This window comes from Struthio camelus, chromosome 4 (assembly GCF_040807025.1).
Source record: "Struthio camelus isolate bStrCam1 chromosome 4, bStrCam1.hap1, whole genome shotgun sequence".
In the NCBI taxonomy this organism is placed as follows: Eukaryota; Metazoa; Chordata; class Aves; order Struthioniformes; family Struthionidae; genus Struthio; species Struthio camelus.
The window spans coordinates 87,282,748-87,295,932 of NC_090945.1; the positions used below are offsets into that span (position 1 = coordinate 87,282,748).

At 51.2% G+C, this 13,185-nt stretch overlaps 1 protein-coding gene across 18 annotated transcripts in view; it reads right to left on the minus strand.

The window, feature by feature from the left end:
- DCTN1 (dynactin subunit 1) overlaps positions 1-13,185 on the minus strand; it is a 93,263-nt gene that overhangs the window by 7,884 nt on the left and 72,194 nt on the right. For all 18 annotated transcript variants that reach the window (XM_068943967.1, XM_068943963.1, XM_068943961.1 and 15 more), the window contains 15 exons: positions 12,131-12,209; positions 10,320-10,479; positions 9,177-9,281; positions 8,642-8,833; positions 7,700-7,816; positions 6,538-6,690; positions 5,392-5,552; positions 4,159-4,327; positions 3,520-3,588; positions 2,974-3,036; positions 2,741-2,890; positions 2,044-2,205; positions 1,531-1,662; positions 823-951; positions 278-420 (listed from right to left, as the gene is read on the minus strand). In XM_068943967.1, the coding sequence (XP_068800068.1) occupies positions 278-420; positions 823-951; positions 1,531-1,662; positions 2,044-2,205; positions 2,741-2,890; positions 2,974-3,036; positions 3,520-3,588; positions 4,159-4,327; positions 5,392-5,552; positions 6,538-6,690; positions 7,700-7,816; positions 8,642-8,833; positions 9,177-9,281; positions 10,320-10,479; positions 12,131-12,209 (1,984 nt within the window). The remainder of the gene's footprint in view (positions 1-277; positions 421-822; positions 952-1,530; positions 1,663-2,043; positions 2,206-2,740; positions 2,891-2,973; positions 3,037-3,519; positions 3,589-4,158; positions 4,328-5,391; positions 5,553-6,537; positions 6,691-7,699; positions 7,817-8,641; positions 8,834-9,176; positions 9,282-10,319; positions 10,480-12,130; positions 12,210-13,185) is intronic.

The following is a 13,185-nucleotide window of genomic DNA, read 5'->3' on the forward strand; positions in this document are numbered from 1 at the left end:
GCAGCAAAGCGATGGTGGTAAAAAAAAACACACACAAGGAATGGGCCTTTCCCCAAAGAGCATTGGAACAGGGCCTCTCCCAAGACTCCTGCTCCCAGCCTGTGCTCTGCTGTGCGCTATGAACACATGTTGGTTCCCTTGCTCATCTTCCACTGACATCATTCTTCCAATACGTCAGAAATGCTCCCAGACTGTCCAGCCAACACAGGCAGTCTAGTCTTCATCAGGGACTCTCTATTAGCCAGCCCCTGTTCTGCAGACCCCATCTCACACTCACTTCTCTTTCTTTTTGAGCAGTGTCTGGGTCTCATCCAGCTTTGTCTGTATCTTTTCCACACGGTCATCTGCATCCTTGGATGCGCTGTCAAGCTTCTTCTCCAGGAGACTGAGACGCACGTTTGCTTCACTGAGCTCCTCACCCTGGAGGAGCAGGAAAGAAAGCAGGCTGCTCCAGGCCCCTGGAGATGGCACGCACTATGGACAGCCCCTTGCAGCGCCTCGGGGGAGCTGCCCAGAAATCATAACCCCTACCCCACTGAGCGTATGTTCAGTACCCCGACATATACACCCACCGCCAATACTCGCTGTCCCAGAACAGTATGGGAGAAAGGCCAGGACAGTCCCTAGCAGGGAGTCACCAGGCTGTGGCCACGTGGCAGAGAGCACTTCCCTGGTAACGGGAACGATATTTCCAGGAGGAGATCTGACTGGGACTTGAAACAGTCAGCTCCACAGGCAGCAAGCCACCTGGACCACAAAACGCGACCACTCCGGTGGCACAGACCAGTCAAGAAGCTTGAGATCAACTGAAGAACAGCTTACCTTGATCTTGAGAGATTTTTTCAGCTCTTTGATGACCGTCTCCCTGTCCTCCAGCTTAAGCCCCAGCCCCTCAGCATCAGTGATCTCTGCCCGAAGAGCTGCCGCCCTAAGGTCAGCAGGTGGGGTGGGCTGCAACGGAGACCAAAGGAACAAGACACAGATTTGGTACTGTAAGAAGAATCCTAGGAACAACAAAATGGGTCACACAGCAACTAGGGGACCGTTCCCTGCTTCCCCGTATCCTGCAAGCATCTCCTGCACCTCCCTAAGCCTTGGGCTCCTATTATACCCAGGAGACAGTCTCCTGCTGGGGGAGCCCTGCTAGGTTGAGCAGGCAGCTGAGTACACCTACAAGCCCGAGTCAGGCCTTCAGGCAGCCCCCTCAGAAATCCCACTCTTCCCAAGTTCACGAGGGGCTTCTTTCTTGACCACCAGCCAGTGGCACTCAGTGGGCCCAGTGAGCACTCACTTGGTGTCTGGTACCACCAAGCTCTGGGTGTCACGCCTCAGCATTTATTCTTCTGAGAGTCACTATTTCCTATGCCTTCATCAGCACTGTTGTCAGCCATCTGCCTGTGGGGAAACCTAGCAGGCACCAAGGCCATGCAAAAGTTTCCTTCTCTTAGAGATCCTCGGGATTATAGGGGATGAAGGGGCAATTCAAATGTTGCGGCTTTGCCTGAAACTCCTGCCATAGCCAAAGCCTACCTTGGTCTGTGGCCTATCAGCATCATATTCTCCCTCCTGCATGGCCGTGGCCATCTTGTTCATGGTTGCAATGAGGATGCTGCAAGACTGGCGCAGACACTCATATGGGTTGATGCCCTGGGTGCCGTAGATCTGCAAAAAGGACAGGAAGAAAGTTACAGTGCCCCCACAGCTGGGCTCAAAGCCACTGTTACAGCCCCCTTTCTGCCTCTCCACAATAACGCGCCACAGAGGTCGCAAGCCCTTTGACAAGGCAGCTGCAGAGCAAGGCCAGCTGCCGGGGAGGACAATGAAGAGCAGGAGACTATGAAGCTCTCTGCATTTTGACATTCTTTGGCCATATTCCCAGGAGTTCGTTCCCAGCCTCCACAGGAGCGTCCTAGACTCCATCCAGAGCTGCCCCCAGACAGGTCTGTAGCCCTTGAGTTAGATGGATCTGTGAGGATAAGCTTATCACCAACTTTATTTCACTGCAGCAGGCAATGAGGGGTGGCCGTGAACAGTGTTTCCCACCTGCTCGCTCGCTTTGAAGGCCAGATCCTCCAGCTTCACCGCCAGCAGTCCCTCGTTCTCTGTCAGAGGGGCAATCATCTGGGCCCCGGCAGCGGCCACCTCCTGCAGCACGGCCACCACCCACGTCAGGTGCTTGCGGCAGTCTAGCAACGTGTCCGACACCTGAGAGTCGAGCAGACACAGGGTAGTTCGGAAAGGCCAGAGCCAGCCGGGAACACCAACAGAGGCAAACGAGCTACTTCCCCACTCGCCTCCCAGACTTCACAGCTCCTGGCTGTGACACAGCACTTCCTTTGCCCTAGTCCAACAACTACTGAGATTTTAACATCCCTCTGAAGCATCATGGGAAGACGAGAAACATGAGGAAGGAACGAAATAAACTCAAGCCTGGAGAAAAGTAGGTTAAAAAGTCCATCTATCTCCATCCTGACTAGAAACATGCAGTCCACAGACATTAGATCAAGTATCAGCTCACACCATTTTCCTCTGCCTGAGCAGCAGGCTGCAGCTTGGCTTAAACAGGGCACAGCAGACCAGCGTGCTCCCTCCCTAGGGCCAGCGAGGAGGACAGCAGTGGTCTGTGTTTTATACTAGTCCAGTACAGTCCACTGCTCCCAGTATACTGCTAAGACGGCCCTATGCAGGGAACGGCAAGAGCACCCTGGCCCTATGCGAGCCTCAGTGCTGGCCAGCTCACCTGCTGCCCAAAGCCGAGCGCTGCAGGGATACCAGGAGCGTCTGTCCCCGGCATGCGGCGCCTGATCTTCTTGCAAAACTGGCGAATGTCACTGCACGAGGTCTCCAAGTCCTTGAGGAGGATGGCAAGGTCGGACGCCTCTTGCCCAGCCTAGGATTCAGAGATAGGACCTCAGAAAAATGGACAAACGGATCACCACCTAGGGGAATCTGCCACAACAGAGCACGTCCTACCTGGAGGAAGGATCGCAGTCTGCCCACCTCCACGCCCATGCAGTCCAAGGCACTCTGGGTGAACTGCAGAGCACAAACACAGGCACGTGAGCTCAAGGCAAAGCAGAGAGCAGGTAAGACAGCTGCCATTTGTACACCGTGCTGCCATGACTCCAGATTGTATAGGAGCAGGAGAAAAGGTTGAGGCATTAACCTGGCTTTTCTTTTACGCTGTGGGGCACAGGGCACAATGCTGCCCCCTTAAAGGCTTAAGAAAGTACAACGCTCCCTCTTAGGCACAAGGTTTTCAGCACTCTCCTTGCTGTTCTCTTTCTTGCTTACCTGGGTGTCTGCAGAGAAAATGGCCCACATCTTTTTCCCCTTTCCCTGACCTGGGAACCCATTTGACTTACGTGCCGTGACACCCAGTGGGAGCAGAGGAAAACGCGACTGCAATGGGGAGGGCAGAAGAGGTACTTCAACTCACAAAACAATTTCAGAGGAGCAAAAGACAAGAAGACAGAAAACGCGCAACAAAAAGAGCCAAATTATTTTGCTACACTTCACCTTAATGTGGTCGGCCAGCTGCATCGTGCAGTCTTCAGCCTGGTCGGTCAGGTGGATGCTATATAGGTGCTACATGAAAAGAGAGAGATCAACACAGCAGAGATCAGCATCCTCCAAATGTTTCCACGCATCCAAGCAAACAAAACAAACCAGGAAATACATAACAAAGTGAACGCTGAAAGTTTGGCCTAATTTGTGACTGGAAGTGAAAACTGTTGCACCCCAACCAGGTGCCCTGTGAACACCCCGCTCTCTGGGAGAACACTGGTGGCCCTTAGTTCTATCAGGTCAACAGCCCGAACCTCCAGCACAGAGGTTCGGGAATCTAGGGCAGGAAAATCATATCCTTTCTGCCTTCGCCTCCTCTCTCTTCCTCCCCGGGACAGAGGACACAGCCTCTAAGTGACAGAGCCACAGGCATAAGTTCTGCATGCTCAGAAGGTGAACAATATCCAAAGGGAATTGCTATCAGCGGGCTTATTGACAGCTTCTTAATATGCCATGTGAACGGTGTATCCAAGGGCATGACTTCCAGCTGCTGCACGTGCTGGAGAGATTTCACCAGTCCCATGCCCTGCACGGTCAGAAACGCCCTGAGCTCGGCCAAGAGCCAGACCCTCTTGGCTCCGCAGATCCTACCTGATAGTATTTGATAGCTTTGGTGAGCGGCTCCACATTGACCGTCTCATCCAGCTGGTCCTTGTGCAGCAGCTCAATCAGGAAGTCCAGGGAGCGTTCATGGACGCTCATCTCGGGGTACAGCATCCCCACCTTCTTATACACCTCAACGCTGCATTTGTTCAGGGCCCTGGTAAGGAAACGCAGACGCAGTTAGCTTGACTGGCATATGGTCCAGACAGCATCAGTGCAGGGCTTTGCTTCTGGGTGCCCATCTCAGACCGCTTGAAGTGCCAGCCATAGCCAGCTGGACTCTGAGGGGCACAGTAGCTAGAGAGAGGTCGCTGAAGGTCAGAACATCTGCAGGAAACGAGGGCATGAAATCGGCTGCCTGGCAGCTACAGGAAAGGGAGCTTCGGAACAGAAAACACTTCAAGTATCTAAGCTAGCATGAATTAATTTCTGAGCCAAAATCCAGTGTTGGCGGCAGGGGAAGATTTAGCATCTAGCTCCAACAGCATATAATACGATTTAATGAGCTCCTCAGTCATGTTGCTGTAGGAGCAAAGGGATCTTTCAGTGCCCTGTTCGACTGAGCCATTTTCCTGAGGAAGCAAAGCCTAGCAGGGCTCACAGTGATTATTTTCCCTAGCACAGCTCTTTTGGTCTCCAAAGGAATTTCCAGTCTCTACAGAAAGCACTGTTTCCATGCTATTGTCATGGCATTGGCCAGCAACTAGTTCATATTAATCAAGCATTAGATTCCTCCTTGACACTCCATAAAACCTTCCTGACTAAGCACTGGGCATTCACGAAAGAGGAAACTGGGCTGCAGGGGAAGAGTCTGCTCTTTGAGTCTGAAGCCCAGTACGAGTCCCAGACACAATCAAACTTAGGAGAGTGTGATGCATCTCCTGGCAGGATCAGATGGAAAATCAACGTGCCAGAGCTACTTCTGGCCTAAAGACATGGTCACAGCTGAAGAATGAGCAACTCATGCTAGAGAGCTAGATCCCTTCACATCCCAATTCTTGGGAGGAAAACAAGGAAGGAGTTACAAGAGAAGTGAACACTACCCTCACAAGGCAATATAGGGAATCCCTCAGCTTTTTTCCAGCCTAGTTGCCAGAGTATCTTCAACTCCAGCACAGATCAGGCCCTCCTTTGAGGCTGCAGAGCTCAGTACTTCTAGTTGGTGAAGCAGGTGGAAACCAAGGGTGGCACGGTGATGGAGCAGAACGGTTCGATACTCACTGTTCATATTTGTGCAGCGTAGCCTGCAGGAGACTTAGAGAATACACCAGGCCGGCAGCAAAGCTCAGCTGCTCTCCCTGAGCACCCCTGAGGCCGGTGCGCTCTGCGCAGTTTTCGTTCAGATCAAACTTCTCTTGAGCCTGTTTGCTGATCAGCTCAGCCTGTTGTGGAAGAGGGCAAACAATCACAGTCTTCCCACGCTTGCTCCGATCCTTCCCCACTTAGTCGTAGACCAGCCAAACCCAGGCATAGCTTGCTCGCATGGCTTCATTAGCCCTTCCTTCAACGCTGACACTTATTCAGGCTCAAGGTTCATTTCCATCTGCCTCGCTGCCAAGTCACCTACCCCTGTTCACACTGCTCAGCTCAGCTCCCAGGCCTCTCCAGCCAATTCTCCACAGCTGAGCCCCATAGTTTCCCTGACCAGCACCTTCCTGTGTTCCCTTTATCATTCAAGCTCCGTGACTGGAGCAGGAACTTCTCAGTGAAAAGCAGTGATCTTGTTGAAACTAAAGCTTATAAGGAAATGACTTACGTATATACGTGTGTGCATGCCTCTGTGTGTATGTATATATTTTATACGTATATACATACACACAGAGGCATACACGCATTTGTATATATAAAAGGTTTTCCTGGGAAAGGTGTCATGAGTCCAGAAGGGGTAGAAGAGGGACAGCTGGCAGCAGAGCGCCAAGCACCCCTGGACAGTGCTGAAAGAAACCAAGGCTCACCTGCCTGCCCTGCCTGAACTGGTCACCTTGGGCTTGACCAACCACAGCTGAGTACTCCAGCCACTGATCTGCCACTATCTGGAGGCAGGGACTTCTGTTTCCTTCCCTACTCCTGCTGCCCCAATAATTTTGAAAGTTTTCAAACAAGTAAACATTCTACCCCAGGTGAACTTGGAATTTTGAAAAGAATATCAACATTTTCCACAGAGTTGTAGCACAGCTCCTGGTTAGCCCAAATGGCACCGTGGGTTTGAAGATGACACTCCAAGCCCCACGAGCCAGCTCTTCCTATGGGCCAGCTCTAAGCCTCTGGGGAAGAATTAGCACGAGCTCTTCACATGTGTCCCTCTCTCCAGTCAGTGACCAAAGCCTAACTCCCAAAGCCATGCAGGAGTCGAGGCACCCATCCCACCTTGCAGATGAGCCGGGGGATGAGCAGCAGTACAAGGATGCAGTCATGGTCCCCTCCGTGACGCAGGAAGCTATCCGGCATGAACGAAGTGAGGAGGGAGACGTGCCGGTTAGCCTGCTGCACCTCCATCTGGCGCAGCTCCATCTCGATAGCCTGCAGGAGACGTGCACAGTCAAAAGGAGCCCTGCTTGGTCCTCTCTCCAGGTCAGCGCATCCCATGCGGAATAGGAGATGTGCTGTCAGTCTGTTCAGCATTTAAGAGTCAGAATCGCTTTCCTCCCGGGATACAGCTAACACCATGCGCCACAGCTGCTGCAGGGAACGCTTCTTTATCATTATCATCTGGCTGCCCTGTGGACTGGTTTGGATCAGACCCCGAGCTCCGATCTAGCCAGAGAGGTCAGAGCACACCATGTATCCATGCTCACAAGCGTTCTTTCTTTCCTGCCAGCATTCACAGCGTGATACAAACAATGCTTCAATTGTCAGCTCTGAGAACACACTTTCATAAAAAACACCCCTTTTTGCACAGCAGTGAGTATCCGAAAACGTCTGATGTTTTTCTTAGCAAAATGGTACACTGCTGCCCCCAGCACTAACAGCTGAAAGTCCTGCACTGCTTCACATCGCACTTGCCTTCCCAGCTTCCTCATCAAGTAGCAAGCGCTCAGTTCCACCAAAGGGCAGCGGAAGCAATGAAAATCTCATGGTCGCTGGGGTTCAGCAGAGCTAGAAACAGAGCAGGGGAGTCCTTGCACAGGCCCATACCAACCCACTGGAACACAAACCACATAGAAGCAGAGGGAGAGATGTTTTTCCTCCTGATTAAACTGCTCTGCTTGATTCAGCCCTCCCTGCACGCCTTCACAGACACAGCAGTGATCATTTCTTTGTGCGTCACATTCTGGTATCTTCCTCCCTCCCATCAGGTACCGTGTTCCTTCCAACTCCTGAGAGTCACCTCAGCCTGTTTCTACTAGTGGCAAGAGCACCATAAGTCTAACCCAAGAGCATCAGCCTCACCACACAGCGACTGCAGTACACTCAGAGCACGTCTCCAAGCCCTGCACCCCGCACACCTATGCCAGGTACGTCACTTCGGGAGTTTTGCACACTGGAATAGATGCACGCACCCGGTACACAGCTCTCCTGCTAGCCCTACCTTAGCATGAGCTTTTGTCTCTGCAAATTTAATCTTGAAGTCAAACATTTCTGGAGGAGGTTGCTGCTGTTTCTCGGCAGAAGCTTCTTGCTGACTCATGAGTTCACGGTTCACATCCTGAGCAGAGAAAGAAGCTGCAATTAGAAGTATGGAAAACACCACAAAGGAGAACTGTAATCCCACACCCTCTGCAGTACATCCACATCTAACTCCTGACGCCTCTTTTTTTTTTTTTTTTTTTGGGGGGGGGGGGGGGGGGCTTCTTGTGCGACAATGGAATAATAGGACGAAAACGAGGAAGAGAAACACAAGATTGTCCCAAACACTCAGCTGACAGCAAGCTGTATTAAAGCCAAGGAACCTTTGCAGACTTATTACCAATTTATTTCGCACTGCCAGCAAAGCCAAGGACAGTGCTGGAACAACCCCATGCTACCCTGTCTTTTCCAGGGCACAGTTCCCAAGCCTGGAGCATGAGCAGCACAGCTGCGTGAAAGGCTGAAACACCCATGTGTTCAGAAGCACTTTATAGCAGCAACTGCAGCAGCCTTGAGCTGATGCTCTGCTCTGCCAGCGAACCCCATCTGCATATAGGCAGGACAGCCAGGACTGACAGAGGTCGTGAGAAGCACGAGCAGTCTGGCATTGCTGGTCGTCCTCAGGAAAACAGAGTTAGGAACCCACTCCCCGGGGTATCAGCCATCTGTTTTCTGCTGTGTTTGCAGTGCCAATTTCCACATGAGATTAGGAGACAACATGATGCCCCCACCCCCAGGGCCTGCTTCCTTTAAGAACGCTCTTGCCTACATACGCTCGGTCTCCTCATCATCGAGGTCTGCTCCCAAAGGAGCGCTGCTCCAGGGGGAACGGCACGCCTGGCCGGTGGCATCTCCTTCCCAGCCCTGCCCTGCTGTAGTACTCAGCAGCGCTGAAGGTCACTACCTGAAGGTGTGCAGTCAGCTCTCTGTATTTTTTGATGGTCTGCTGGTAGTCAGCCACGGTCTCCTGTGCAGCCTCCACACGCTTCTCAGCCTCGCGGACCCGTGCTGTTGCCATGTCCAGCTGCTCCCGTAACTCCAGCTCGGTCTCCCGGGCATTTTCCTGCAGCTCGTCGTTCATCTCATTCATGGCTTCCTAGAAACAAGGAGATGACGCGGGATGCAGTTACCCCGCGGCCTCGCAAGTGAGGGCAGCCTGGCATTTTCAAAGCAGAGCAGAGGGGTGAGCGTAACGGGCATATTCTGCAGAGATGAAGGACGAAACACTTGGAAGCACAACCAAGTGCGATGGCTTTAGAGAGCTTCCTCAGTTCCCTCTGGCACTGCTACCAGTGCACATTAGCATTGCTGCCTTGGGCAGCCACAGCTTCAGGCAATCAGCCCAACCGGCCTCATGTCAGCCCAGCCACACACCAGGCATAAAGGAAGCAGCACAGGCACTCCAGCACCACCCCTTACTCCACAGGAATCTGTCTTACTAGGTCTCCAACAGTCTCACGCAGCTCCCGGACCTTCTCTTCCAGGTCTAAGTTTCTCTCCGTCAGAGTCTCCACCATCTCTTCAGCACCCAAAGCAGCATCGACCTGCAAACACACGCCACATCACAGTCCAACCCAGCTCTCAAAGCACTGCTACCAGCCGCTTAAAGTTCCTTTTGTATCACAGAGGGATAACTCCGGTGAGCTCTGGGATGTGACTGTCGCATCTTTCTCCCCCTCCCGGGGTGACTGCTTGGGCAGGAAGCGCGTAGGCTCCCTCCCAACAGCAGAGGGCAATATCCACGAGGACAGCAAGCAACTCAAACCAGAGTTGCCACCAATGTGTCTAGCAACTCAAAGGAAGGGCATGCTAAAAGAGAGGCTTGGCTTTGGCTCTTACAGTTATTACTGCGTCTTTAGCTGCAGCGTCAGGGTGCGACGCTGAACTCTTTCAGGTCAGCGTAAATGATGCTGACCGTTGGGTTGAGTCTTTGCAGACTCATGACAGTGCTTTCCAGGCTCTCCGTCCTCCCCCAAGGACCTACGTGAGTGGTTATAAGCTCACAATATTAATAGAGTAACGGGCATGTCAGTCTTTGCGTTAACAGGCATCACCTCTAACAGCCCACCTTTTATAAAACTCAGGTTAATGCTCAGAGAGCGTGTGGCCTGCTTCCCTCCACAGCCGTAGTTTAGAGGAATTGCACGCACTGCCTTGTGGTGAATAAAGATCCTTCCTAGGGACTTTGTAAGGGCAGCTCCTCAGCTGCAACCCTGGCTAGGAACAAGCCTCGTGAAGATGGCTCAGGCAGACAGATTAGAAGGAACAGAACTTAGCAAGTAGCAAACACGGATCACCCCTACAAAGCACAACATACAGCGCGTACTTTATGTTCAAGAGCCACCTTAGAACCAAGTACAAAATAAAGCAGAGTCCAGCACAGCTCTAGTGCTGGAACAGGGTTTGCTTTTGGACGCAGACATAGTGGTATTAGTCCCTGCAGTAGTATCGCCCAGCGTGGCTCTCGAAGAGCGACTGCCAAGATGAAACACCTCCATGCCATGAGGTAACCCTCCCTGACTTGCCTGGCAGCAGTTGCCCAAGGCCCAAAAGAGCCTAAACCACCCCCCAGATCGACTCACCTGCTCCTTCAGCTCATCAACCGTTTTCTCCGCCTGCTTCACCTCCTCCTGCAGCTTCTCCCTCTGCTGACGCAGGGACTCCAGCTCTGTGTTTTTCTTCTCCATTTGCTTCTGAAGCTTCACATGTTCCTGCTTCTCTGATGCAGACAAATCCCGCATCCTTACAGAGAGCAACCAGACTCAGCACAGGACAGCGGAGGCACAGGTACTACAGCAATAGAAGCCATTCCCTTCCCAGACGTCGCTCTTTGTGCGGTCCCTTCCTACCACCAGGGCCAAGACCCCGCTCTTCAGTTGGCCTTGGAGACAAGCAGAGCTACCAGGCACTGCTGGAGAGCCCCAATAGACCCTGCATGTGCCAGGCTGGCACAGAAGTGACTTCCAAAGTTTGGGAGTGGGAACACACGGAGATCTAAGACACTCAAGCAGAGGTCATACATTTTAAGGATAAACTACTCCCACCTCTGAAAGTATGTGGTCTGCAATTCAACTCATGAGCTGCCCCCATCTCCGCTTAAAGAAGAGCTGCCCATACAGTCTCCTATTCTGCTGCATCTGGGCAGCCGTTCCCCAGTGGAGACACCAGCAATGTCCCCAGAGAACAACTAATGAACAGTGAGGGATGGAGATGAATCAGTGCCTGAAATGGCACCTTCCTCTGAAAGAATCAGAGCTATTGGAGAGAACAGAGAAGGAGAAAATAGGAAAACGAACAGGAAAGAATAACTGCAAATGGAACAGTCTAAAGCACAGAAAGGAAGAACTAAGTGAGCAAAGAAAAATAACACAGTCACATTCAGTCTTTCACAGTGCATGAAAGAGGGTCCACAGCAGAGAAGAAAAAACAAACAAAAAGACAGAGTACAGACAAGGTAAGGTGTTTCATCATAGCAATGAGAACAGAGCTTTACTTATGTGTACTCCGACCCCAGTGTGAACAGCTCTGTTAAGAGACTATAAAGTTCCCCTGCCCACTTAAGTTTAAGGGCTGGGAGTTTCTCTCACTTAGAACGGTTTCTTTATACTTCCTATCCCAAACATATGCTGGTTGGGAAATCCTCGCAAAGTAGTTTGTCGTGTTTTGTATCAGTAGGGAATGCCTCCACAGCAAGGCCACCTCCTACTTCTCCCTTCCTTCACCTGTTCCTGGCCTACAAATCATAAACGTCTTTGAGCAGGGACAGTTTTCTGCACAAAGGGCAATATAGCACCCTGCATACACAAAGGAATTAAGGTGTGACAGTGAGCAATGATATGGTTACCACAGGGACCCAACCTGATCCTTTAGGCTAGAGGACACGCGGCTTTCAGAAAGAAAAGCCTCAATGCGCTGGCACGTGCCTTTACACAGAGAAAGGCAACAACGAGTTTGGACAGCAGGCTCAAGAAAGCTCAAGTAGGACCTGCCCAGGATGTGTCTGGAGAACTATCCTATACAGGCTGCTTGAATAAACCTACAGCACAAAAACCTGCTGCTTTTCTGGAGAAGCACAATATCGCATAAACAGAGAAAAGAAATAGAGCACGAGCTTCCTGAAACGGCTCATTTTCTCTTTATATGCATTGTTCTCCAGTAACAAGGGACTCTTCTTTTTATCTTGTTTCAGCCTCTGCAGGCTTAAAGGAGCACACAGAGCTTGAACAGCCCAAGAGTCAGTTAGCAGCTTTTACGCCGTCTGCTCTGGAGAGCAAGGGTTTGGCTCAGTGCTCTAACACAAGCTGTCAGTAGACCGACAGAACACGGGCTTTCATAGCAAGGATCTGCATAGGCAGTACCCCAGCCTTTTGTGAAGCCAAAGGTGGTTTCCTACCTTACAAGAGCTTCCTTGAGTCTTGCATTTTGCTCTTCTAGCTGTTTGACTTGGTAACTGGATGCTGCTCCATCTGAGCCTGGAGTGGAAAAGAAGCATTATTCAGCTTGTGCAGAAACAGCAGCTGCTACCATCTCTCAGCACTAAGTGACACTACAAACACTATTAGGAGGACAGCTAAGTCCCAAAGGGAAATGGAGCAGTCCCTCTGCTGCAACTGAGCAAAACTCAAGCCTGGTGCATAAACCTGGTGCTCCTAGGTTGAGAGATTCCCCTGATTATATCAAGGTCAATTAGTTCAGATGAAGAACCATTGTATCAATTTGCAGACTATATCCAAGCAATAGCTGGGTTATGACAGAGCTGCACTTAGCCGGATATAGCGAGCATGTCTAGCTCCCTCCAGGCACTCAGAATGCAGTGAGAGCAAACTCAAATAAAATATACCACTCATCTCAGTAATTTCCTCATCTCCCTGCAGACTGTTCCTGTCCTCCCCACATTTTTTTCACTCCCTCAATATGTCTATCTTTCTGTCACATCCCTCAGCCTGCCTGAGGGATCATCTGCTTTTTTCTATGCGTTTAGTTTCTTTCAGGTGAATGCTAATGCTACAAGTGTTTCATAGCTGCTCATTTCCTGCTATGTGTAATTTTTAAAGCTCCCCTTGAACACAAAGAGCTAAAAAGGCCACAGTGGAACCAAAAACGGGCAATAAACTGGTTTTGAAGATATGCTCAGGGCAAAGCTGAGCAGTTGGATCTAAAAATCAGCAAGCAACAAAAGCAGTTATATGACCTTCCACATAAAGTCTGTCCCACTCAAACACCTTGTGGGGTGGGATCCACTGTCCCCAGCGAGAGTGACAAGCATTAAAATTAAGCCTCTGGCATTAAATCCAAGCCCCTCCAAGTCTAGGACAAGAACACTCTTGTCCCCAGCCTCAAAAGTGCAGTAGCTACATCTCTGTCTTCTCAGCGAGGCCTGGTATCTGACTGAACACAAAGCTAAGCTGCTGCCTCCTGCTGACCTGCCCCTTGCAAAGGTCCTACCTG